Below are 26,919 nucleotides of genomic sequence, written 5' to 3'. Positions count from 1 at the left end.
CTTGATCAGATAGATTTGGGTGGGGAGGGAAGGGGAATGTGGTGAAAGGGAGAGAATGGAGTAGGTTGTTCTGTTTTGTTTTCTTTTGTTTTAAAGTACAAGAGGGAAGAGTGAGTGAGAATTTTATTGGCAACAGTCCTTTCTCTTGGCAGGGGCGATGACTAACCCTAGTGTTCATCCCATTGCTACTCCATAGAGTTCCTGCACTTACAGTGACCTCCAGTTATTGTCCCAGATATTTGTGTCTTAGGGTAGTCCCTTTCTAAATCTGTCTACCCACTCGCTTCCCTAATTCATTCAGAATTTTCTCAAACTTGTGAGATATCTTTTCGCTTCCATTTTAGGTACACCTGAGAGCCTGGCAGAAAAAGAACGGCAGCTCTCTACCATGATTACCCAGCTGATCAGTTTACGGGAGCAGCTCCTAGCAGCGCATGATGAACAGAAAAAACTGGCAGCCTCACAAATTGAGAAACAACGGCAGCAAATGGACCTTGCTCGCCAACAGCAAGAACAGGTGAGCCCTGCAAAAGGAGCTGATGAACTGGAGGTGTGGAATGTGCCAAGCTCAGCGAGTAATCACATTGATTGGTTTATTTGTCATAAGCCTTCCTAAAAAAAGAATGAAAGAAAGAAGCCTTCTGGAAATCCAGGGTCACCGAGAATACTGAGGGGATATGTGGAGGACAAAGAAAGGCGTCATAGCAACTGGGCGTAACTGAAATGATAACATTGTTCCAGAACATTTGGATTTGATTAATTACTTGGGGATACTTGTTCATGTAGGCATCACGTATATTCCCAATGTAGCTTAACCATGAGTAAATCACTTCTCTCTGGGCCTTACTTTTCTCCCATCCAGAAAAGGAGGATCCTGGTCTAGAAAAACTTTGAGAATCTTTCAGTTCACTGGTTCAAGCTAGGATGACCATATGTCTCAGTTTTTCCAGAATAGCTCTGGTTAATGTCTGTTTTCCAGAGTAAGTATTAATACTCCCCTCTTCCACTTGCAAAAGTTGTCCTGGTTTGGATGATAAATTATATGGTCACTTTATTTATAGCATAGGTAAATCATTAAAAAACAAATTAACACATGGCTCATGGAAGAATTTGACTTCATTGATTTAGAAGTGAGAAAAATAGCGAAGTTTGTGTGTATCTTTTAAAAAATAAATCACTTTCCCAAATGTTTTTCCTGTCTCATAAGAGTGCATTAATCTAATAACAATGATCCTATAGAGTAGTCCCTGATGCTTTAGATCAGATAGACCCAAATTAATGTGCAGTTTTTAGGAATCTGACATTATTACTGGAATTATCTTTTCAGTTAAATGTATTTTATAGGGGTATATAGAGCAATATATGCTCTGTTGATTTTAATGAGTTGTGACGTCTGGTATTTTATATGCTTGAATATTTGCCCACATGTAGGAATATGGACTCAGCCCCTAATGGAAAATAACATAAAGGAACACTGTAAAAAATCAGAAGTTAGAATGTCATTTAGCTATCCAGAGATGACACAGTAATTAACTATTGACACTTGTGAATAAGCTAGCACAAATTAATCTTGACACATTTGCAGACGAGTGATATCTTACAGTGAACACTTTGTAATTATATTTCAAAATGAAAATTAAATGACACTTAAAACTAGGTTGTCATGCTCAATGAAGCGAGCATGTAGCTCAACCGATTGGCAAATAAAATTCAGAATTTGAGCCACATGGTGCTTATGTACCATACTTCACTGTGTCAAACCCATACATCTAGAGTGGATGATAGTAATTGCACTGTGGTGTTTTGGATGCATTTCTATGCAGCACTTTATCATTTAGGAGGGACCATCAATATTAGATGTCTAGTGGTGTTTCACTGGATGGCTAAGAGGAAATAAATATTCAGAGATCCAGCATGTATACCTAGAATTGCAGAGTGAGTTGTCCATTTCTGATTTGAATGGTGATAAGCAGAGTGGGCCTTTCCAAACTGATTAAATACTGTTTCCATTTTGCTTATAAAGCTTTGGGGAGGAGTGATCCCATTTCTCAAACTGTACCCTTCGTTAGGGGTAGCTTTATCATGACTTCTAGTATGAACCAGTCATCACCAGAAACCATTAAGCCACATTTGGGGCAGATTGCTATTTGTCATCTTCTGCTGAAAGGAATGTGATTTGGGTGTGTCCCTCTACTCTATGCTAAAATATTAAAAGGACTCAGGAAGTATACAGCTGAGGGCTGGTTCACACCCATTTCCACTTCCAACATTGTCCATTCTAGAATATTTTGGAAATAGAAGAAATAGGAAGAACATAACTCTTGCCTATAGGGCACCACTCAACCAAGTCCTTCTAAGTGCTTTCTGGCCATTTTTTTCTCTGGCTTCCTAGGTTGGCAGTGAGTGTGTTCTCACTAAGGGCATTCCAATGGGCTTCAAACTCCAGCAGCTCAGATTTTGAGGTAATAAGTAGCCTGACACCTAACTCCTGTTTTATAGTAAGCACCATTATCCTACAGAAGTTCCCTGCTCTCCTGAGGGGCAGATTCAGTCTTCAGTAGGGCTTGCATTAAGTAGTTAATGTTTCTTTTTACAGACGAGATGACGTGCTAAGATGTTGAATTTGATTGTTGGGTGAAGCAGGGAATACAAAACTTGTATGTGGATCCTGTACTGTAAAACTAACACATTACCCTCAAAAGGATGTGAATAAATATTAAATTGTGTTTGTTTTTAAAAATGCTTTGTACATTACACATTATATCAACAAAAAAAGATAAAGGTTTTTGCCTTTTGCTGTATTTTTTTGGCACTCCCTTGACAATATTTGTGTTATCAGTTCTGAAAATCTTTACAGTAGAAAAGGTTTCACCAAAGTAGGCCATATTATAAGTAATAGAAAGTTCTTTCCTATCTTTGCTTACAGGTTTTACTTTTTAAATACAAATTAAGCTCCTTAGAAAAATGTAGGCTGAGTTTTCCTGTTTTTATTCTTCAAGGATGAGATTTTGAAATTCCCATTCTTTCCAGATGACCAGTGCAGATATAGATGAACTGCTCACAAATGTAATACAAGGGGGTAGTTTTCATGTACAGGTAAAGATTTAGGGGCAAACAGAGAGATGGCACCTGTTTGAAATATTTCCGTTTCTCCAACTTTCTGATTCTGCCTCTCATTTTATAGGAACTCTTTCATGTAGAAGTACAGTAAAGCATCCTTGTAATACCAGGAGAGGTACCTGAGGTAATGGCAAAGGTGTAAGCATTTCATTTTAACTTAATGAAACTTTATTTCTGATAGATTGCAAGACAACAGCAGCAACTTCTGCAACAGCAGCACAAAATTAATCTCCTGCAGCAACAGATCCAGGTCAGTGTATTTTATTACTCTCGTCTGATTATACTTAGATACTTTTCTCCTTGAAAATGGAATTTAAAATGCTGCAAATGCACCCTTCTCTTATAAACAGCACCAATAGGGCTGTTTGTTATTCAGGGATGTTGTATACGACTGACTAAGTGGATGTAGAAAATATCGACTTGGTGGTAGTCTAAGCATTCTTTTCTGATGTGATGCGTAAGCAGAATAAACCTTATCTTTTTTTCCTTCTGCCATTTGCCTAACACAACCTGGTGGAAACCTAAGGGTTTCCAAGGTAGCATACACATGCTAGTTTTATTGCCACAAACTACTTGCTGCTTTATATTTTACCATCTAATAGTATCATAGGTAGAAGCTTATGTTTATTTGCTTGTTAGGACTGTCTGGGCCAATTATGAGAAGAATCTTATGACCTAGGAAAAGGTTGGTAATAATTAATTTGTTCTTTAACAGATATTAACTGCATTTCTGCTAGGCGCTGAAGAGAACATAAAGATTAATAAGTAATTGTCTTCAAGAAGCTTATAGTCTAGAAAGGAAGAAAAACTTGTTCTTGAATAATTGTAACACACTTTAGAAATTCCTTTTTCTTTTCTTTTTTTTTCATCATTTCTTTTGTGGCAGGTTAACACAATATATAGATCATAATTGCATGGGCCTGGGAAAGAATTCTGATTTCTGTCATTCCTTTAGAAATTTGACGGTTAATTCAGCTAACAGCTTTTTGACATAGGTAAGGGAAGTGGTCTCCATTTTTGAATAGGAACCTAGGTGTGTGACTTCTAGAAAGCCTTAGAATAAGCAACTGGTTGTCTGGTGATTAATCCTCAGGAATATTGATCCCAGAGTTATATGTATCCACCACAGTCTCTGGTGTTCTTTTGGTTGCTGTAGATATTTTCTAACCACTGGGATCTATGATTCAGCCTAGTTGGGGCAGTATATTCTGAATTATATTGGTCCTTTCCTTGAGATTAGTATCACACCTTCCTATATTAAAAAAAAAATCATTTACATAAAGTCATAACTTATCTCACCTCACTGATGAAAGCCAGTGATTTTAACTTAGACTTTTGCTTCATTTTGTAATCACACTTAGTGTTCCAGGTAGTAGTCACTGCATTTGAAACACCAATTTGGTGCCTGAAGAAGTACCTGTACCTGATTTGGCATTTCGTCCAGCTGTCTTTACTAGGAGGTCTTAACCAGTGTTTGTTGTTGTTGCTGCTGTTTTAATTAGTTCTGATTCTATATTCCATACTCAAGTCTGTATGTTTCAAAATAAAGAATCCAAACATAGAGGAGACGTATATCTCTGGCATTTGGGACAGTCAGCCTTTATAATTAAATCTTGAAATAATTTCTCATCCTGATATCTCATGACTCATGCTGAGATCCTTAATTAAATAACTGTCCAGGTGATCCCTTGTTCTGCCCTTATTAGAATTTTCAGTGTGTCTCCCACTGCTAAGGTCAAGATTTTTAGCCTGTGGCTTCCTACATTTTTCTCTAGATACCTCTCTGAGAACTCAGTAGGTGTTAAATAACCTAACCCGATCATTTAGTTCTCTCTGTTTCTCCTAAGCAGAAATGGAAGAAATTCCCTGAGATGCTCTCATATCAGTTACTTACTATTAATGTTTTTACTACCTCTTTATTACTTACTTCTTTGTTTATTTTGAATATATTTCACTTCTTAGTCCAAAGTTGTTTGCAGGAACTGGCCGTCTTAATTGATGTTTGCCTGTTGTACTAAGGATCTCAGATGAATAGCAACAAAATCAAAGTATTTTAATGAAATATTATAGGCATTTATTGATTACATATGATTTTATAGTTATAACTTGACTATATAAAGTTGATATCTTTTTCAGGAAACTAGGACATGATCTTAAAATATTGTTCATTAGAATGTTCAATTTGAGAAGACAAGAAACTTGGTTTTTCAAGTGTTTTAATAGAAGTTTAATTGCTTTTAAATTTGTAGATATTTCTCATTGTTTAAATTTTTAAAAATTGAAGCTAATCAGGCCTTGATCTCAGCAGTATAAATTATAAAATCATAGAGAGATTCAAAATAGTTACATTAATTTTAGAAATATGGGATTCTTTGTAACAGGAATTCATATTTTTAAAAATAAGAGGAGGTAATAACCTATGTTTATAGTTTATTCTGTCCTGAGCTACTGCTTCACTGCATATCTTGTCAGTATTTATCTTATCGAGCATGAGACCATTCAAAGAATTTTTCAAATACTGAAAAACACTTCTCCTTGCACAAAACATATTAATCTCTGACACTTACAAAGCATGTATTTGATATTCAGATTTTTGTTGTTTTTTTGGAAGGGGAATGGGTTAACTGTATTTTCAAATAAGTTTTTTGACCAGCCATAGGTGTGATCAAATTTAGGAGAGAGACTATTGTTGGACTAATTTTAATTTGAGCAAAATATGAGATTTAAGAAATGCTTCAAACATTTTTCTATCATGAAACATTCTCCCTTTTTAAAACAAAACAGAGTAAGATAGTAAATACAAAACCTTTCTCTTCTGAAAACAGGTGAATACAGTGACAATTTGAGATCCCAAGTTTGAACTTTTTCCTTCTTTTAAAATCTTGTATCCTAGAACCTATTTGCTAACATGGTCAGCAAGATTAAGCCATGGCAATTGGCCATAGATCCCAAGTATCAGGTGGGATACATAGATCTAACTAATACATCTAAAGATTATTCTTTACTTCTAGTTCAGAATGCTGACTTCTGAATTAGTACTGTTGTTTTGAAATTTGCAAGCTGTACTAGAAAGAAAGGGAAGAGTGTCTAACCTCTTATAACAACCACACACAAACACATCTGGGTCTGTTATAATGGAAACAAATGAAAACCTGGATGGTTTGCACACTGAAAAGCAGGATATTTCATTAGCGATAAGAAAAGGCATGATTAAGATAGTATTGTAGGGCTTCCCTGGTGGCGCAGTGGTTGAGAGTCTGTCTGCCGATGCAGGGGACACGAGTTTGTGCCCCGGTCCGGGAAGATCCCACATGCCGCGGAGCGGCTAGGCCCATGAGCCATGGTCCCTGAGCCTGCGCGTCTGGAGCCTGTGCTCTGCAACAGGAGAGGCCACAACAGTGAGAGGCCCACGTACCGCAAAAAAAAAAAAAAAAAAGATAGTATTGTAAAAGTCCACGTGCTTATTTTATTTGCAGTCCTTCAAAACTTATTCTGTATATGTAGTTTAAAATTGTTTCATTTATATATCTTTTTCCTTTAATATAATTTTAATGTAATTTTGCCTTGGTAAATTCTAATTAAATTTTTAAAGGGATGCTTTTAAGACCATATATGGTCTTTAAGCCATGTTGAAACCATAAGATGAATGATTTTGTGAACTAATGTTTTTACACTTTTGATGAGTCAATTTTTACCATTTAAAAATCAGGTTAATAACTTTAAATGATTATTAAAATTCTTTAATGTCAACAGATCTTTTAGGAGGCTGTTTGCTTAGTGAATTCAAATCCCTCTGTTTGTGCTTTGGGGAAAATGGCGATTCCTCTAATTTGTTACATATTAAGTAATTCCCCAGATATGGAGCCCAAAATAGACATTTTTGATATTTCCAAGAGAGAAATAGCACAGTTTTTATCAACTTTGTGGATAGCAAAACTAATAGATCATGGAATATGGATCCTTGGATTTGCGACTGTTGATTCTCATGTTATAATTCCAAAGGACAAATAACTGCTTTAGTAATTTCTTCCTCTTTCTCCCACACCATAGTATCTTAGCCAATCTTTGGAAGCATTTTACTTATGAGTTATGTTGACTAGGAAACAAAATTCAGTTTGAATCCATTGGGCATATCAACACATATTTATAGCATTTTAATCAAACATTAAATGTAAGTCTAATCTAAGCAAACCAGAAAATATTTTATAAATCTTGATTTCTTGATCCGTCCATATATTTATTCATCTAACCTCATTTGACCATGTCATGGTTTTTGAATCTAAAGATATTCTTCATGGATACAATATACCACATTCTTTGGTTTTGATAGCATGTCAGTAGGAACATATTTAACAATGGCATTTCATTGCTAAATCTTTGCAAGAGAATTCACCTTATTAAAATATCTCTGTGAGAAACTTACTTTTTCAGACATGAATGGTGTGATCCAAATATTCATATCTCTTTAGACCCCTCTGTACAGGTGGCGTCCTCGCCTCACATCACTGACCAAACAACAATGGTCTCTTAAGAAGGGACTGATTGGTTGGGATTTTATTTGGGCACTTGGCCTCCTGGGCCAGAGCCAATGATTTAGTCAATTCATATACGTATACCTTTTTGGGTAAAATTGTGAAACTTGAGAAATTCTTAGCTCAGTTCTTTGTTAATCTTTATGATTAGTATGTAATATTCATTGTCCTTCCCTCACAATTTAATACATGAATTAGATGGTGAACTCAATCTGTGGAAGGCCTGAACTAATGCCATTGCTGCTGCTTTGCAGATACACTTTCTCTTATCTGAAAACTTTATCTTTTAAATGCTCTAATACATACTGCTTATTTACACAGCCAAGTGTTTGTCTCTTCACTGAAGCTTCACTCTATTCTTTAGAGTATGTGAGTATTTTTCATATATAGTGTTTTCTATTTTGATTATAATATATTCATTTGTGCTATTCGCATATTTTGTGTGTCTCTGTGTGTTTGTCACGTGGTTGAGTGCCGTTAAATGTGTGTTCTCCTTTCTTCCTACGTAACCAGTAGACATATCAATATTATGAGCAGGGAGGTGATTGTTCTTAAACCAGTAAACAGAATAATTTGAGATGTACTCTCACTTTTTAAGGAGATAAACCTTGCCTTTTGTTTCCTTCAGTATGATTAACTACAGGCATTTCAGGTATCTGCTGAGCAGAATAAGGACTACCTTTTCATGTGAAGTAGTTGTCTAAAGATCAGAAATAATTACTTTGTACATTAGCCTTCATGGCCTGCATGACCTGGTTAATTAATTTTTTGCCAGGATAATAATAATAGATATATATTTGAAGATATGCTTCATCATTAAGTATCTAAATGACCTCTAATCTTAAGAGCTGGACCTTGCATTTATTGTCCTTTGGAACTGGCTGAACAGCCAGCAGAAAGACTAAGTAAAGTAAGGGGCCTGCCAGTCTCACATAGTTCCTCTGTCTTATGTTGTATATGTTGTATCTCTTTGTTAATTGTATTTAGCATTGATAAACAAAAAGCAATTACACTGCTCCTGTTTTGGCTCTAGCAAATAGTCCTTTTTCGGGTGTTATTGATCAGGTAACGGATCTCCTTTCAACAGCCTCTGAACAGGACCAAATAAACCCACTGAAAGTAATTTGATACTTCTATTGGCATTGTACATGTATCTGATACTCTCTTGCAATGAAATGAGAGTTATAAACAAAGCTTAGAAGTCTAGGATTAGCCCCCAGCTTCAGCAAACCCTTAAAATATTTTGTAATTCTATCTTCAACCATGAATTAGCCAGGAAAAACAGACCCTCTCTCCTCTCTCTATTTTTCTGCTGTATGCGATTTTTAATTGCCCATGGGCAGGCTGTTATGATCTTCTTTGGAGGGTTAAAACCAAGATAAAAATGCAAATCTAATTATTTCTTTTATGTAATCGAATTAACTTTTTAAGTAATGATAGATGCTGTATAGCCTGCTTCTAACATTTTAATAATGAAGTTTCTGAATTATAAAGAATAGGTAAAGCTGCTATAATTCATGAATAGCAAGGGCCTTAGATAAAAATATAAATTATCACTGTGGATTAGAAACTCTGCGTGAGTTAATCACGCTAGACTGTTAAAGTTGGAGTGGATCTAGAAATAAAAAGAGGTGATACTGGACCAGATCCTTTGAGCTGCTATATGGAATTATTAATCAGCTTGCTACTTATTTTCTAAATGTGGCCTTATAGCAAAGATCTCATTCAGCTGACAAGAGCCTGATGGTGAATCTCAATGCTTTTCATGCACTATCCTTCAATTTCCCCAACCCTCTTTGGTGACCCTCCGTCCTCTCTCTTATCTACTTCTTATCTCTCAGTCTTTACTCCCCAGCTCCCTCTCAAATCAGTGATACTGAAAATGCAGGGAAACCAAAGTCTCTGCTTCCTTCTGGGATTAATGAAAATGAGAGAGTGCATTACCTCTTCAGGGGCAGGAGGCTATGGAGCCCAGTGGGCAGTTGATCCAGGTGGTGCCAGCATATGACATTACATAACACTGTATCAATTCCCCAAGGAAAAAGCAGCTCTTTTCTGGTTTTCCCTTGATCTCTCTGATTACATTGAGGGCTCAGTTTAGTGTTAGCACACTTTAATACCTTTCTAGGATGTGCTAATCTCTCTTTGTAAGAGAGAGAGATCATCTTAGTCTCAGAGCCTTTGGAGGCAATAGTGCTTAGCTTAGAATTTAAATAAAATCAAGTAAATCTTTTATTTTCATTGTTATCTGGTTATCTTCTAATTATGACAAGTGATTTTCTATTGGTTTTCTATTTGAGGTAGTGCTATTGAAATAAACGTATTTAAGCAAAAAAAAGTCAATTTAAATAAAACTAAGTAAATAAGAACTGAGTACTTGGATCTGGCAAAAATTATACAGGCAGTTCTTTAATGATGGAATTTTAAGAAACTCTTGAAAGAGCACTACACTGAGAGATGTTGAATGTTCCCCCTCCATTCTTCTACTTTCACAGAATGTTAAACTTGGACACATCCTCTAGAGGTCCTCATGGTTCTCCCTCACTGATTGGGGGTAGGGTGGGTAGCTATTCCTATCGTACAGCAATATAGTGAGTTTATCGTTAAGCTATACTTAAAAATAACCCTGAGATTATGTTTTTTCTACTTTTTTGGAATTAAAATGTCCTTTCCTTTTATGAAGCACAGGTGATAATAGATGGTATGTGCTTTGTTTCTTTGTTTTCCAGTAGTTTTAGTTGGTAAAATAAAAAGTTCCCAAATATGTGTAAGTCCCCCACTTTTGTTTTTCTTTGAAATTTCTTTGGAACTCTTTCTCTAGTCCAAATCCTTTACTTTATACAAGGAAACTGAGGCATAGACAACAGACTCATCCAGGTTTAAAAAGCTACATGTTGTCAGAGCCATGAGTGGAACCCAACTTTCTTTGACTTCTAGTCTAGTACTATTTCCAACATTCCAGGATGTATCTCAATTTGCCCTTTTTGTGATTTGAATAAATCTTAGTGCACTTTAGTTTTCCAGTTTGTAAAATGTGGATAATGATACCTAACATCTAAAATCTCATTACATTCTCTTTATCCTTAAATGGAAAAAAATTGAAGATTGCCCATTAGAATCAGTTTATATCTCAGGACTACTACAACTGTGGCTGCCTGCCCACAAAGAAAGAGATTAAAAAAAACATAACCGGAATCTTTTTGTAATGTGGTATGAAATGTATTTATGGCTGAGTGACTCTTTCGGTTTTTACATATAAACTTCTTGGCTAATTATATTACTTTCTGGGGGCTTAAAAGTGATATGTCTCTATATTGAGGATCAGTCCCCTTTAATGTTAATACCTGTTTTTATAGCTACTCTGCAGCTGATAAAAGGGAGCAGTGAGTGACAGCATTTGATGCCAGTGGTTCTCAACCTTGATTGTACCTTGTAATCACTTGGAAGCCTTTTAAAAATACTGATGCCTGGGTCCCACTGTAGAGGTTCCGATTTAATTGGTCTGGGGTACAGTCCCAGATGGGGACTGTTAAAAACTCTCTAGATGATTCTAGCAGGCAATCAGGATTAAGAAAGACTGCTCTATACAGTGTAATGCAGATTAAATGATTAAATGTGAACTCTAAATTGTTTGGACTATTCATCTATTTATCCATCTGTCTATCTAGCTATCTAAAAATGGACTGAGGGTTGGGGCATAACAAATAATCCTTGAGCAGTTGAAATATACTTTTGACTTTGGTCATAGCTATTTTACTTAATAGCTAGAAAGCTTATAATGGATCATGGTTTAAACAATTTTAATAAATTTAGTTAGTTTTCTAATAACTTGATTTTTATTTACATATGGGTATATTGGCAAGACAGGAATGTGTTGACATTAGATTTGTGCCTTTCAGAGAAGGTATTTAAAATAAAAATGAAGCATAATCTTTCACAATAAGACAAAAACTTTTAGAAAAGAAGTACTCAGATGCTCTTTGACTTCCACTATCTAAACAGAATGAGTTTTGACCCAGGACATCAATCTGTCATTTTTTAAGGTGTTTAAAATTATTTTTTCTGTGAAATTGACTGCATTTCACATATATGAGGAATGTATGAATCTGAATGCACTTTTAAGCTAGATTTGTACATATAAATAGGAGGTAAAAAGGATAAAATGCATTGCTTCAGAGTGTATGTAATATAAAATTTTTGTAGAAGCAGCACAAGTATCAGGGACAAATAAATCAAGATTTAAATTCCAGTTCTACTACTTATTAGCTCTGTGACATGTTTTGCTACTTACTAGCTGTGACAAAAGTTACTTAATGTTTCTGAGCCTGCATCTCCTAGTTCCTAAAAGATGAATAATGATAGTACCTTACGAGTTCTGGGATTAGAGACCATCATCTTAAAAAACTCTACTAAGTGCTCAACGCATTTTATCTATCACTATCATTATTGTTGTTATCATTCTTATGTACGAGCTATAGGAATAATTTCAGAGTCCTTAAAAGAGAAACAGGGTATATGCCCAGTAGTGGGATTGCTGGGTCATATGGTGGTTCTATTTTTAGTTTTTTAAGGAACCTCCATACTGTTCTCCATAGTGGCTGTATCAATTTATATTCCCACCAACAGTGCAAGAGTGTTCCCTTTTCTCCACACCCTTTCCAGCATTTACTGTTTCTAGATTTTTTGTTAATGGACATTCTGACTGGCGTGAGATGATACCTCACTGTAGTTTTGATTTGAATTTCTCTAATAATTAGTGATGTTGAGCATCTTTTCATGTGCCTCTTGGCCATCTGTATGTCTTCCTTGGTGAAATGTCTATTTAGGTCTTCTGCCCATTTTTTTTTTTTTTTTTTTTCAGATTTTATTTATTTATTTATTTATTTATTTATTTATTTTTTTTCTTTTTTTGCGGTATGCGGGCCTCTCACTGTTGTGGCCTCTCCCGTTGCGGAGCACAGGCTCCGGACGCGCAGGCCCAGCGGCCATGGCTCACGGGCCCAGCCGCTCCGCGGCATATGGGATCCTCCCAGACCGGGGCACGAACCCGTATCCCCTGCATCGGCAGGCGGACTCTCAACCACTGCGCCACCAGGGAGGCCCATCTTCTGCCCATTTTTTAACTGGATTGTTTGTTTTTTTGATATTGAGCTCCATGAGCTGTTTGAAATTGAGTTATTTGTAGTGAGGTGGATGGACCTAGAGTCTGTCATACAGAGTGAAGTAAGTCAGAAAGAGAAAAACAAATACCGTATGCTAACACATATATGTGGAATCTAAAAAAAAAAAAAAGGTTCTGATGAACCTAGTTGCAGGGCAGGAATAAAGAGGTAGACATAGAAAATGGACTTGAGGACATGGGGTGGGAGGGTGAAGCTGGGGCGAAGTGAGAGTAGCATCGACACATATACACTACCAAATGTAAAATAGTTGGCTGGTGGGAAGCAGCAGCATAGCACAGGGAGATCAGCTCCGTGTTTTGCAATGACCTAGAGGGGTGGGATAGGGAGGATGAGAGGGAGACTCAAGAGGAAGGGGATATGGGACATGTGTATGCATATGGCTGATTTGCTTTGTTGTGCAACAGAAACTAACACCATATTGTGAAGCAATTTTACTCCAATATAGAGCTATTATAAAAAAAAGAGAGAGAAATGCACATGTACATATTTTGTGTCTACATGTATAAGCATGTTTATGTCTACATACATATGCACATTTAGAACCCACAAATTAGTGACGTGAATATAGGATAATCAATGTGGATGCGCTATAATCAATTATTATCACCAGGGTAATCTAGAGGAAAAGAAAGCAAAAATTTTCTCTGGCTGCCAAATGAGAGCTATTTCAATTCTCAGTAAGAGGACAGTAAGGTTTATCAGGTACTCAGAAATGGTTGACCAAGAATTAGAGCTGCCTGGAGAATGTCTAAAAGGGGGTGTGGCATTTTATTCTGGAAAATAGGGTCAAATTCTTACTTTTCACACTAAAACGGGCTTTTTTATTAGATCAGTAGTGCCTGTGGGATAGTAAATGAACCTTTCCAATTTATTTTATAGCTTTTTTTAAATACACAGATGAAGTTAGCGATGTAGCAGCACAAAATGCAAAAGTCTTCTTGTTTAAAATAAAGTTGTTTATATAAATCTTATGTATGCCATCTCCTGTAAGTCAAGCATTTGCCCAGCTTTTGTGAATTATGTCTATACTTAGAATTTAAGAAGTTAAACAGTATGCATACCAGACTTGAGAGATGGGAAATAAAAATTGATATACTGTGTGACACTTGATATAGCACAGGGAAATATCTTTTAAATTTTGAAAGGATATACTGACATAACCATTTTTAATTCACATAAGGTAACTCCCACTTAAAGTTATTAATGTTAGAGTCAGATATTTTTACTTCTTCAGAATAAAAGAAAATAAATGATGCAAAAGGTGTAATGTCTCACTGTGAGACACTGAATTCATTTTATCTGCCACCCAATCCATTAAGAAAATATTAGAGTTGTAACAGTAAACAATGAAAGTTAAGGAATTCACAGATCAGAATAAAGAGTAAAGTCCAACCTCAGGTCACAGTCATGACTTTTGTTAAACACATACTTCAGTGCAAGATTTTTATCTTAAAATGTCTACAGATGAGTTTTCTACAGTGGCTGAGATTAGTGCAGCTGGAAAGAGCTCTCAGCTAGGCTGACTTGGCTGCTGCTTGAACATGTTGACAAGGTGGAGTTACTATTCTAAAGAACTCTAACAGGCCATGCTTGTTTTGTGCTGTAATAACATCATTCATTTCCCAGCCATGCAAATGTTGGCTCTTCCTTATACATTCTTTAGTTGTATTATTCATAGGAAAAGTGGGGGAGGGAAACCCAAGAAAACTGATTTTACTTTTGATTGTCCAATAACTTTTGTTCCCTTTCAAAAGTTGTGATGATATCAGGAACCAGTTACCCAAATGGAAAAACATAACTTATGTACTGTTATTTAATAAAAGATGTAAGTCCTAGTTTGGCGTTTTTAAAGCTGGATGTGGCAGAAATTGTTTGTTAATATGCATAGAATTAGTTAAATACAGGGCACTTCAGGATTAGTGTAACTGAATGGTGTCTAAGGAGACAATCAGAGAACTGAAACTTCTGGGAGAAGAAGGATCTCCAGCTGCTGCTTCAGGTATTTGTTTGTTCTAAAGGACCTTTATTTCTGTGGCTGTCAGCCCCTCCTTCCCCCGACCTGCATTTCGCTGAGAATTTTGAATGTTATGATGGCTCCCAAATAATCAGTTTAGTAGCTGGAGGCTGGGGTTTGAAGAAATCAACATGGTTATAGTAGTAGAAGAATGAGCTTAGAAGCAGAAGGTGATGGAGAGCAAGAAAGTGCACATGGGTAGGAAGCTGTTACCTTCTTTAGTGATAAATAACAGAGGTTCGAGAAAAAGAAAAACTAGTTCCAAGTTTCCTCTCCACCCTATTCTGTGTAATTCTTTGTAATGCTTTGTGCAGACTCAGATTTCTAGATTTTATGTTTGAAGGTTAGATGGAGTGGAGAAACTGTTAGGTGACCTGAAATTTGTCTGTGGAAAAGCCCAGAGGAGCAGGCAAAAGTGAGATATTGGGTTCCAGCCAGAGGTTAGTCTTAGCAGATCAGTTAGACCAGGTCAGATCCACAGTGATAGAGCAAACATGTAGTCTACCATTGGAGGACTTCCAGCTTGTGGCTGGAATATGTGTAATGCAAGGGTGGACACCTGGGCAAAGAAAAATGAAGTTGGGCTCTTGAAGTTGGCCTCCACACAACAGATATTTTTCTGTTAAGACTGTCTGATTTCATTTATTGTGTATCATCACATCCACTGGTCTCTGGCAGGGCCCTTTCATGGACTCCATTTTAGGGTCGAAATATACCCTGGAGTTCCTAGGGATCCCTTGTGGGAGAAAAGCTCAGGTTATTGGCGGTTCGGTAGAAGATGTAATCTGAACTCTATGTTTAGGACCTTGGCCTCCATATCAATACAATATCTTTCCTTCTCAATACAATTGGGCTCTGACTATGGAGACCCAGATTTGTGATATACAGTATACCTCAAGTGGTTAAGAGTACAAAGGCAAATTACTTTGTGTAGTAGAATTATAAACTATTTTTTATTGTTTTAGGTTAGTTTAAAAAATTTTTTTCTAACACTTATTGCTTTTGTATAAGAAAATTAGTTAAAAATTTTAAATATACATTGAAAGAACCCTGGTTTTCAATATTAAGAAAATTGTTAAATTTATTATGGTATATTCATGTGATTGGCTGTTTTAGACTGTTAAACATGATACGAACAAATAAGTTTTCATGATTTAGGATAATGCTTTCAATGTAACATCAGGTGGGAAAAAACCCCTAGAACATAATAATGTAAATATAGTATAATCTCAGCTACATAAAAAATAGGCATTTTAAAAAAGACTGGAAGAGGGTGCATTGCTTTTATAATTAACTTTATTATTATTATTTTACTTTAAAAAATTCAGGTAACAGAAAAGGAGGAGATATCTATCCTTCTGTGATCACCTCGTAGGTTGTGATCACCACACAGATCATCAAATCTTACAACTTGACAGTCATAGCTGATTTCTGGTTTCTTTTTTTTTTTTATTGGAGTAAAATTGCTTTACAATGTTGTGTTAGTTTCTGCTGTACAATTAAGTGAATGAGCTATATGTATACCTATATCCCCTCCTTCTTGGACCTCCCTCCCACCCCTCCCCATCCCACCCATCTAGGTCCTCACAGAGCACTGAGCTGCGCTCCCTGTGCTATATAGCAGGTTCCTACTAGCTCTCTATTTTACACATGGTAGTGTATTTATGTCAAACCTAATCTCCCTCCCTTCCCTTCCCCTGCTGTGTCCACATGTCCGTTCTCTACATCTACGTCTCTATTCCTGCCCTACAAATAGGTTCATCTGTACCATTTTTCTAGACTCCACATATATGCATTACTATGCATTTGTTTTTCTCTTTCTGGCTTCACTCTGTATGACAGACTCTAGGTCCATCCACATCTGTACAAATGACCCAATTCCGTTCCATTTTATGGCTGAGTAATATTCCATTGTATATGTGTACCACATCTTCTTTCTCCATTCATCTATCATTGGACATTTAGGTTGTTTCCATGTCCTGGCTATTGTAAATAGTGCTTCAGTGAAAGTTGGGGGTACATGTGTCCTTTTGAATTATGGTTTTCTCAGGGTATATGCCCAGTAGTGGGATTGCTGGGTCATATGGTAGTTCTATTTTTAGTTTTTGAAGGAACCTCCATACTGTTCTCCATAGTGGCTGTATCAATTTACATTCCCACCAACAGTGCAAAAGGGTTTCCCTTTTCTCCACACCCTCTCCAGCATTTATCACTTGTAGATTTTTTCATGATGGCCATTCTGACTGGTGTGAGGTCAGAAACTGCCTCATTGTAGTTTTGATTTGCATTTCTCTAATAATTAGTGATGTTGAGCATCTTTTCATGTGCCTTTTGGCCATCTGTATGTCTTATTTGGAGAAATGTCTATATAGGTCTTCTCCCCATTTTTTAATTGGGTTGTTTGTGGTTTTTTTGATATTGAGCTGCATGAGCTGCTTGTATATTTTGGAGGTTAATCCTTTGTCCATTGCTTCATCTGCAAATATTTTCTGCCATTCTGAGGGTTGTCTTTTCATCTTGTTTATGGTTTCCTTTGCTGTGCAAAAGCTTTTAAGTTTCATTAGGTCCAATTTGTTTATTTTTGTTTTTATTTTCATTACTCTAGGAGGTGGGTCAAAAAAGATCTTGCTGTGGTTTATGTCAAAGAGTGTTTTTCCTATGTTTTCCTCTAAGAGTTTTATAGTGTCTGGTCTTACATTTAGGTCTTTAATCCATTTTGAGTTTATTTTTGTGTATGGTATTAGGTAGTGTTCTAATTTCATTCTTTTACATGTACTGTCCCGTTTTCCCAGCACCACTTATTGAAGAGGCTGCCTTTTCTCCATTGTATGTTCTTGTCTCCTTTGTCATAAATTAGGTGACCATAGGTGCATGTGTTTATCTCTGGGCTTTCTATCCTGTACCGTTGATCTATATTTCTGTTTTTGTGCCAGTACCATACTGTCTTGAATACTGTAGCTTTGTAGTATAGTTTGAAATTGGGGAGCCTGATTCCTCCAGCTCTGTTTTTCTTTCTCAAGATTGCTTTGGCTATTTGGGGTCTTTTGTGTTTCCATACAAATTGTAAAATTTTTTGTTCTAATTCTGTGAAGAATGCCATTGGTAGTTTGAAAGGGATTGCACTGAATCTGTAGATTGCTTTGGGTAGTATAGTCCTTTTCACAATATTGATTCTTCCAATCCAAGAACATGGTATATTTCTCCATCTGTTTATGTGATCTTTGATTTCTTTCATCAGTGTTTTATACTTTTCTGAGTACCAGTCTTTTGCCTCCTTAGGTAGGTTTATTCCTAAGTATTTTATTCTTTTTGTTGCGGTGGTAAATGGGATTGTTTCCTTAATATCTCCTTCTGATTTTTTGTTGTTAGTGTATAGATTGTGATCACCAAACAGATCATCAAATCTTACAACTTGACTGTCATAACTGATTCCTGGTTTCTTAAATAGAGCATTCAGTTAATCAAAAAACAACCATGTCTCCAGATAGCTGGAAAACATATGCAGGTATGGATCTTTCCATTGCTTTCAGGCTATTTTACTATCTATGCCTGCTCCATCTCTTACTCATTTTCTCAACTTTGGCAATGTCACTGAATTAATTCCATAGACGTGTATGTTCCCTTTGGCTCAGAAAGGCCATGATTTCAAGCCCAGGAAAACAGAAGGTGTGCAGATAATTATTGATATACTCTCAGCAGAACTTTTTCTTCCCCCTTCTATGGAAGATATGCAGCCCCAACTGAGAGACAGAATAGGATTAGGGAAGCGTAGAATGGCAGAAAGAAGTGTAGACTTGGACCCAAGATGTCTGCCCCTAGTCTTTGGTTTGCTAGGAATGCCATTACCTCTAGCAAATTATTCTTCTGCATTGATTCTCATTTTCCATATATTTAGGAACAAGGATCATTGTACAAAATTATTGCTGAAATTCTTTGTGACTCTGACCTCCTTTGATTCTAGATGATGGAAATTAACTCTGGTCCTTAGAAAATGGAGAGCTTTGTAGGTAGTCTTGCCTACAAAGCTTTCAGACAAATGTCAAGTTTGGCCACAGCATAAGCCATGTCCACTTAGGAATGTTTGCATTTTAAACCATCGAATGGTTTTGAATTATGAGGTCAAATTCATGTTTCCTTTGTGGAGTATTGTGATGGCTTGTAATTCCTGCCACATGAAATAATGGCTAAGGGGGATTTTTAGAAAAACACTTTTAGGAAGAGGGCCTGTAAATGCCTGCTTTCAGGCCACACCAAACAGATTTCTGCAGCCAATGACAAACTCCTGGCATTAGAGCTGTATAATGGAATGGGTGACACAAACTTAATTTCAGCGTTGCAAATGAAATATTACAATTTTGGGGAAAAAATCCTTATAGCTTTGCTAAAGTATTAATTGCAGGAAATTACAGCATATCCTAGTGAAGTATTATGTCAGTGGCATGTATAACGTACAACACCTTTTCCTAGTCTCTCTTGTTTTCACCCCAAGTGTTGCATTTTCATTTGAAAAGAGATGTGTTAGGTAGTTAGAACTTTGTTTAACTGTGGGGGCAGTGCTGAGTGTGGTTTAGACTGTCTGAAAACAATTAAGCTGTGAAGGGGAGACTTCTTGGTTATGCTTCCTAGAAGTGGGTTTACTGCTTGAAGCATAATGTTGATGTGGATGTTCTTTTGGCCATTTCCTCATTTCTAGCTTGTTAGGTTTCATCTCTTAGTCCCAATAAATTTTCCAACTACTATTTATTTATTGGGTTGCAAGATAAAGAATGAGAGAATTTCATTTCTGATGTGTGGTAGTTTAATATGGTTTTCAGATTTCCTCCCATTTTGTTTGAAGTAAATAGGGTAATTACTCACTAAAATTCTAATATCTTTCAGGGCTTTAGGGATGAATCTAAAACAGAACCATATAATGTTTTATTTAAGCAAATCCATGTTCTTATTAAGCAGTTCACCTTAATGTCATTTTTTATAAATAAACTTTGTTTTATTTTTTCAAGGGTTATTTAATTAATTTTGTTGTACTACCATATTTTGACATCTGCATCTGCTAAGGCTTGCAGGGTGTGATTTGTGGTTTAAAAATGAAGATAATTTATCATTTGAAAAATGATAAATCATTCAGGAATTATACATAAATATGAATGTAAAAGAGTCTGATGCACTTCTATTTTGTTTTCTTTTTCTTTTATACAAAGGCACATGTACAGTCATCTTTGTTTGCACAAAACATTTGTGCCAGTTGTACATTTGATTAATATCTAACTGGATATGAGTGAAATGTATTCTGGAGAAACTACTGCTGTGCCGGCTTCTTGAACTGTTTATGGTCTCCATTAATTGCAGGGCTTTACCATATAACCATTGTGTAGATCTGGTTTTACTTATCAAATCCAGATCTGCTTTTTCTCCCCCTGCGGAGCAGGGTGAAGTTCCTTGTGCTACCAGCTTCTTATTATTTGGGGGTTCATAGCATCTTGGGAATTGAAGCTGTCAGCCCTGGAACTCCCAGTGTTTCTGTGGAAAGATTAACATTGCTAGGGTAAATCTTTGGTAAGTTTGCTCTTCATGCAACACAGTCAGGTTAAACAAGCGTTTTACTTTTTAGTGAAGTATTTATTTTAGTAATATGGACGGGTACTCATTTTTCTGCAGCCCTTTGCCCTATTTTGGATGAGTTGGTCTAAACTGGAAGGCTTTTAAAGTCTGGTCTTTAGTCTTTCACCATAGACTCCATATTTCCCCCCAGCAGGAGGAGTAGGTGAGAGAATGAGGTGGGGGACAATACAGAGAAAATTTCTATAAAAAAGTTAACATTGCCTTTTCTCCTTAAGAAGGCTAAAAGATCATCTATTTTCTTTGGAAATGAGATTGTGTGAAGGGGTATTTTGGTTTAGTTTATAAGAAGGCCGTTTCACTTTCCTAGTAAAAAGAGCTGGCTGTTAAATAGTAGTTTTAATCTCCACCCTGAAAGAAAATGTTGGCTGTGTGTTTGCAAAGGGACAAAATGTATTGAATTTAAATAGAACAGCAAGTCTGTCCCATTCCGATCCTTAACCATTTCATTTTTGCCAGAGCTAGCTCCTGAATCTGGGTTTAAAAGCAGCTGGGAGATGCACCAGTAATTCACAAAATGGGTGTTCTAATTATTAACCATAAAATGTAGGAAAGATACCTGGGAAGGAATCTAAGGAGATAATGCCTCTTCATTTATGCTGACAGTGTTTGGGAACATTCTCTTTACCTTTTTGACTAAAAAAGTCTTACTACATTCTGAAAAAAATAAGCAATAGGAGATCTTTTTTCTTTTTTTTTTTTTTTTAATTTAACTAACTAGCTGTGAAGTTGTATAAGAGAAAACACTTTGAAAAATGGTCAGCGCTCTCGTGTATTAAGCACAGCAGATGAAATGATTTATTGGGTTTTATACACATTCTATAAAGGGTAAGCATTGCTAACAGAATGAGTGGCAGTCTCTGGGAGCTGAACAGGCCCCAGGGACTAGTCTTTGTTCCTCTGGTCTTGACAGGCATGTGTCTCTGTTAAATGAGAGCTTAATTTCTCTCATATGTGAACAATTTCCAAGCCCAACAAAGACAGCCAGGACTGGAGCTATTTAAAAGAACCAGCGCAGGAGGAAGCATTCTTGAAGAAAGGGGATGCTAAAAGGCTAATTACTCACCATGGCTTAGCAACTATTTTATTTTTTCGCTAAGCAAGGTTTATTAACTTGGATCTGCCACTTTAAAAAAAAAAACAAAAACATAAACACACATTAAAATTGCAAGGTTATATTTTTATTCTTTGTGAAATAGCCATTTACTGATCTCTGCTCATTGAAAAGAGTTGCCCCCATCAGCAGTGGTGTATATCATGGAATATTAATTCACTAGAGGGGGAGGGGAGAGGCTAATATACTTTGGATCCTTTCTCTCTCAAGTGGAAGGAATTTAAACTATTTACTAAGCAGCATCCTTGGCAACACTGTGAACCTTTTCTTTAGACAGCAATTGCTTAAAATGTGAAGGGGATCTTTATTTCTACATTTGCTGTGGTGTTTCAAACTATGATTAGTTTCTCTCAATTTCTGGACTCTCATATCTGGGAAAAAATCCATATTGTTAAAGAGGCATATATAGGAGGTTACAGGTATATCTACACTTAGACCTTTCATATTTTCTTAAAAAGGTTTTATAAACTGGATCATTTCCTGCTTTTGCCTCTTGATTTATTTTAGAACTAAAAAAGCAACCTAGATTCTCTTGATGATCACCAATAGTTTGCTGAATGACCTTTGGCAAATCATTTTATCTCTGAGGCCTCAAATGCCTTATCTGTAAATGAAGTTTTTTTCCAACTCCAGTGTTTTAATAATAATTTAAAATGGATCTGTGAAATAAAATAAGTGACATGGTTGTAGAGTATTTACAATAAATTTATTGAAAAATACCCCCTAAAAACATTATTAGAAATCTGCATTTTGAATATAGAAAAATCAGGAAATACTCAAATATCGTACCTTGACTGGCACAAAGCCAGGCATGCAACGTTATCATTTCATGGGAACAACTTTCTACCATACATGACAGGCACAGCAGAAAAGGTGAGAAAACTGCTGATTTTATTTGTAATGACAGACAGCTGACAGATAACTCTTCTGACTGCATTTGATTATCAAATTGGCCTTCATGAGTGAATCAGAATTTTCATGTCATTAGCAGTTGTAGTAGAAAAAGCATCATTTCCACCTCCATGGCTATTTCTGCTAGTGTACAGGTAACTCCTGAAAATGTCTGAGCCCTGTGTACAGTCATCACGGTCTAACTCTGAAGGAGAATGGGGTGGTTTATTCACTTAGAATGTGAAATGGTGACTGTGTGACTTAGAGAAGAAAAAAGTAAAAGCCATTTCCTCCCAGGTGCTTTTCCTTAGCATCCTTGCTTGCTACCCAGAAGTATGTACCGTGCTTTCCATAAGAAGCCATGTTTTAGTAGAAGTAACACATGCCAAACCACTTAAACTAATGACTAACCATCTTTGTTCCAGATTTGGAGTGCATTTGAATATGAAAAACAGTAGGATCTTCAGAAATGAGTGTCAAAGAAAATTTTAGGCTCCTTATTTCTGATGTGAATTAATTAGGTTAAATTTATTATACTTTCCCTTTTTTGTTTACAATGTTATCCAAAATGAGCAATCAATATCATTTCAATATAAATCTGCCTCTCTTTTTCCCCAGTTTTACTGAGATATAATTTTCGTGCATCACTGTATAAATTCAAGGTATACAGAATAATAGTTTGACTTATATATCTTGTGAAATGATTACTACAATGAGTTTAGTTAGCACCCATCATCTGATATAGGTACATTAAAAGAAAAAGAAAAAAAATGTTTTTCCTAGTGATAAGGACTCTTAGGATTTTCTCTCTTAACAATTTTTGTATATATTATACAGCAGTGTTAACTATAGTCATCGTGTTGTATATTACATCCCTAGTACTTATTCAATATTTATCTTATAACTGGAAATTTGTACCTTTTCATCTTCTTCCAGTTACCCCTCCCCTCACTGATAACCACAAATCTGCTCTCTTTTTCTATGTTTTTTTTTTTTTTTAGATTCCACATATAAGTGAGATCATACAGTATTTGTCTTCCTCAGTTTGACTTATTTCACTTAGCGTAATGCCATCAAGGTCCAACCATGTTGTTACAAATGGCAGGCTTTCCTCATTTTTTATGACTGAATAATATTCCATTGTATATATACCACAACTTCATTATCCATTCATCCATTGATGGACATAGGTTGTTTCCATGTTCTGGCTATTGTAAATAATGCTGTTATGAACATGGGGGTGCAGATATCAAGTTAATGTTTTCGTTTCCTCTGGATAGATTCTCTGAAGTGGAATTGCTGAATCATATGGTAGCTCTGTTTTTAATTTTTTGAGGATCCTGCATACTGTTTTGCATAGTGGCTGTACCGGTTTACACTCCTATCAGCAGTGTACAAGGGTTACCTTTTTTCCACATCTTCATAGCATTTGTTATCGCTTGTCTTTTTGGTGATGGCCATTCTAACAGGTGTGAGGTGATATCTCATGGTTTTGATTTGCATTTCCCTAATGACTAGTGATGTTGAACATTTTTTCACTATACTTGTTGTCCGCCTCTCTTTTTATATTTCCTGTTCTTATAAATAACATCGTCACTTCAAGTCATACTTGATCCCCGCATTTCCTCCATGCACCATAGAATTGCCAATTCTAGTCCAATTTACTTGCAAATGTCTCATATCTGTCTTCTGTTTTTCATTCCCATTGTTACTAACATGGTTCAGGTTAGCATCAGCTCATGCCCACACTGCTGAAATATAGTCTTAAATTATCTCCTCACCTTCAGTCTGTCCCCCTCCACTTCACTCTACACACTCATTCCAATGTATTCTTCCTAAAGCACACTTCTTATTGTGCATTTCTTCTGCTCAGAAATTTCTAGTGGTGTCTTGTTGACTATGGTTTTGATTTATTTAAAAAATTATCATAAAGCACTTGTTATGTTTCTGACAATCTTCTAGTCTTTGAGGATAATGCAGTCTACAAAAATTGCTGCCCTGCTGAGCTTATATTCTATTGGGGGGAGGCAAACATAAATGAGAAAAGTAAAATTATGGCATGTTATAAGAACTGTTATGAAGGAAAAATAGGGAAGTGGAAAAGAGGTATTGAAATTTAAAAATGGTGTGTTTGAGTAAGTACGTATGAAGAAGGTAACATTTGAACAAAGACCTGAAGCAATTGAGGAAGCAAGTAATGTGGATATGTGTAATAAGACCCTTTCAGGCAGAGGTCACAGCAAATGCGAAGACCCTTAAGGTGGGAGGAAGCCGTCTCTATTTAAGGAACATCAAGGGACCGGTATGGCTGGTGAGTATGGGCATAAGTTTAAGGCGTGAACAGAAGGGAGAAGGGCAGGAAATGAGAATAGAGAGGGTCTTTTACATCATTGTCAGGACTTTGACCTTTAAGTGGGATAGGAGGCCATTGAAAAGAGGGGCATGATCTGATTTGGGTTTTAATGGGATCGTCTGGCTATTTTGTTGCAAAATAGACTGAAGGGGGCAAGAGTAGAAATGGGGAGACCCTGAGAAGGCTTATTTAGGCAAGAAATGTTGGTAACTTGGACCAGGGCAGTGGAAGTAGTGAGACGAGGTAGATTCTAGATATATTGTGAAAGTAGCCAAAGAGATTTAGAGTGAAAGGGAAATAGGAAAGTCAAGGGTGACTTCAAGGATTTTGACCTAAGCAAATGGAAAAATTGAGTTAACCATTCACTGGGAAAATTGTAAGATCAAGTATCAGCAGAGGGTGAGTGTGAGGGACTGGGGTGTGAGGTGGGATCAGAGGGAGTGGGAAGGAATTCAAGAGTTTAGTGTTGAATTGTTAAGTTTAAATACCTACTAGAGATCCAGTTGGAGATCTTGAGTAGGCAGTAGGACATACAAGTCTGGAATTCAAAAGAGAGATAAGGACTAGAAATGTACATTTTGGAGTGTCAGTGTGTGAATGGATTTTAAAGTTCAAAGTTCTTATCTTGAATTTTGTGGTTCTCCATAAGGCAGTTCCTATGCTCATTTCCAGCTTTACTTTTTGCTAGCTAGTTAATCAAACTTGTCTTTGTTGAACGTGATTTGTGCTTTCCCATCTTCAAGTCAATCGTCATATTGTTTTTTCTACTCGAAATGCCCATTTTTCTCCTCACATTCATCTTTGCACTTAAAAGCCTAGAATTCCATTAAGGCCTTGTTTCATGCAAACTTCACTGATTATCACCACTCCGTCCCCTACCCCAACCAAAGTTATCTTTTTCTCTTCTGAGTTTACACAGCCCCTTGTGCTTTTCTTACAGTACTTTCTACGTGCACCATATTTTAGCTATTTTTGCATGTCTTATCCCTCCTACAAGATCATAGTATCTTTGAAGACAGAGATCACACTCATCTTTATATTCCCAACATGCACAGCTTGGTGCCTTGTACATGGTGGATGTTCAGTGAATATTGTTGAATTGAATAATTGAAATCTGAAATCATTTTAATGGACAAAGGAGATGGTCAAAATTGTTCTTTTTTTGTATGCTCATCACTTAATGAAGGAAATATTTCAAAAACATATCTGAAACAAATTGTACTAAAATATTTAGCTCTTGACTCCATGAATTAAATAGAATGATGGAAAATTAGGAGTTGGTTTGTCGAATTCCCTAGGCATTGATCTTCCGACCGAGGTTAAGCTCTCCAATTTGGAGATTTAACAGTTGATGAAATGTCTCTTCAGTTCCTGCTTAATTAAAATTGGTAGTCTTAATGAAATAAACAGTATACATTTTATAAGTGAAAAAAAAATTCTTAGTGATCTATTTAAAAAAATCATTTTAGTGACATGTTTGGATTGACTCTGTTATTAATTAAAATGCTTAGAAAGAGCAAATAGGACTGTGAATTCATTTATACTACAAAATTTCATTGGCCCTCATTTTTATCTTTAAATTAGTGAATAATTTATATTCATTAAAAAATTAATGTTGAGTACTTATTATATGCTAAGGACATTTATAAGTACTTTACAGATATTACCTCCTTATATTCTAGGTGTTTAGAATTCTTCATTTAGCATTATCTAACTTTACTACAGTTTTTGAAAGTCAGTAATTCTGTGGTTCCTTGGGGAAACTTCAAAAAATAATAGTAAGAGCTATGGTTTTTACTGTCTAGTCTCTTTTTTAAGCTTTATAACTTCTGTAATTCTTGCTTATATTCTGTTATAACCAGAAATCTTGAAAGTGGTAGATCTGATTCAATTATTTAAACATCTATTAAGTGCCTTAGTACTGGAGCTGGAGACACCAAGGGGAAAAGATAGTGTCTCTGCCTTTAAGAAGCTCGCAGTTTAGAAAGAGAGACAGTTGAGCAATAATCATGTTAAATAAAATGTTGAGTTTTTTTCACTTAATGCTATTCTTTAATTAGCCTTGTTAACTGATCAGAGCCTAAGTATTTTAGCTT

General features: G+C 36.1%; 1 protein-coding gene across 3 annotated transcripts in view; it reads left to right on the top strand.

Moving 5' to 3' along the window:
* The window catches only part of SOX6 (SRY-box transcription factor 6), a 636,354-nt gene that overhangs the window by 429,759 nt on the left and 179,676 nt on the right, over positions 1-26,919 (top strand). For all 3 annotated transcript variants that reach the window (XM_082628665.1, XM_082628667.1, XM_082628666.1), the window contains exons 7-8: positions 345-517; positions 3,302-3,370. In XM_082628665.1, coding sequence (XP_082484791.1) covers positions 345-517; positions 3,302-3,370 — 242 coding nt within the window. The remainder of the gene's footprint in view (positions 1-344; positions 518-3,301; positions 3,371-26,919) is intronic.

The sequence above is a fragment of the Mesoplodon mirus genome (assembly GCF_964341445.2).
Source record: "Mesoplodon mirus genome assembly, chromosome: 7".
Taxonomy (NCBI): domain Eukaryota; kingdom Metazoa; phylum Chordata; class Mammalia; order Artiodactyla; family Ziphiidae; genus Mesoplodon; species Mesoplodon mirus.
The sequence above is the reverse complement of the archived record's forward strand: the minus strand, read 5'-3'. Positions and strand labels throughout refer to the sequence as shown.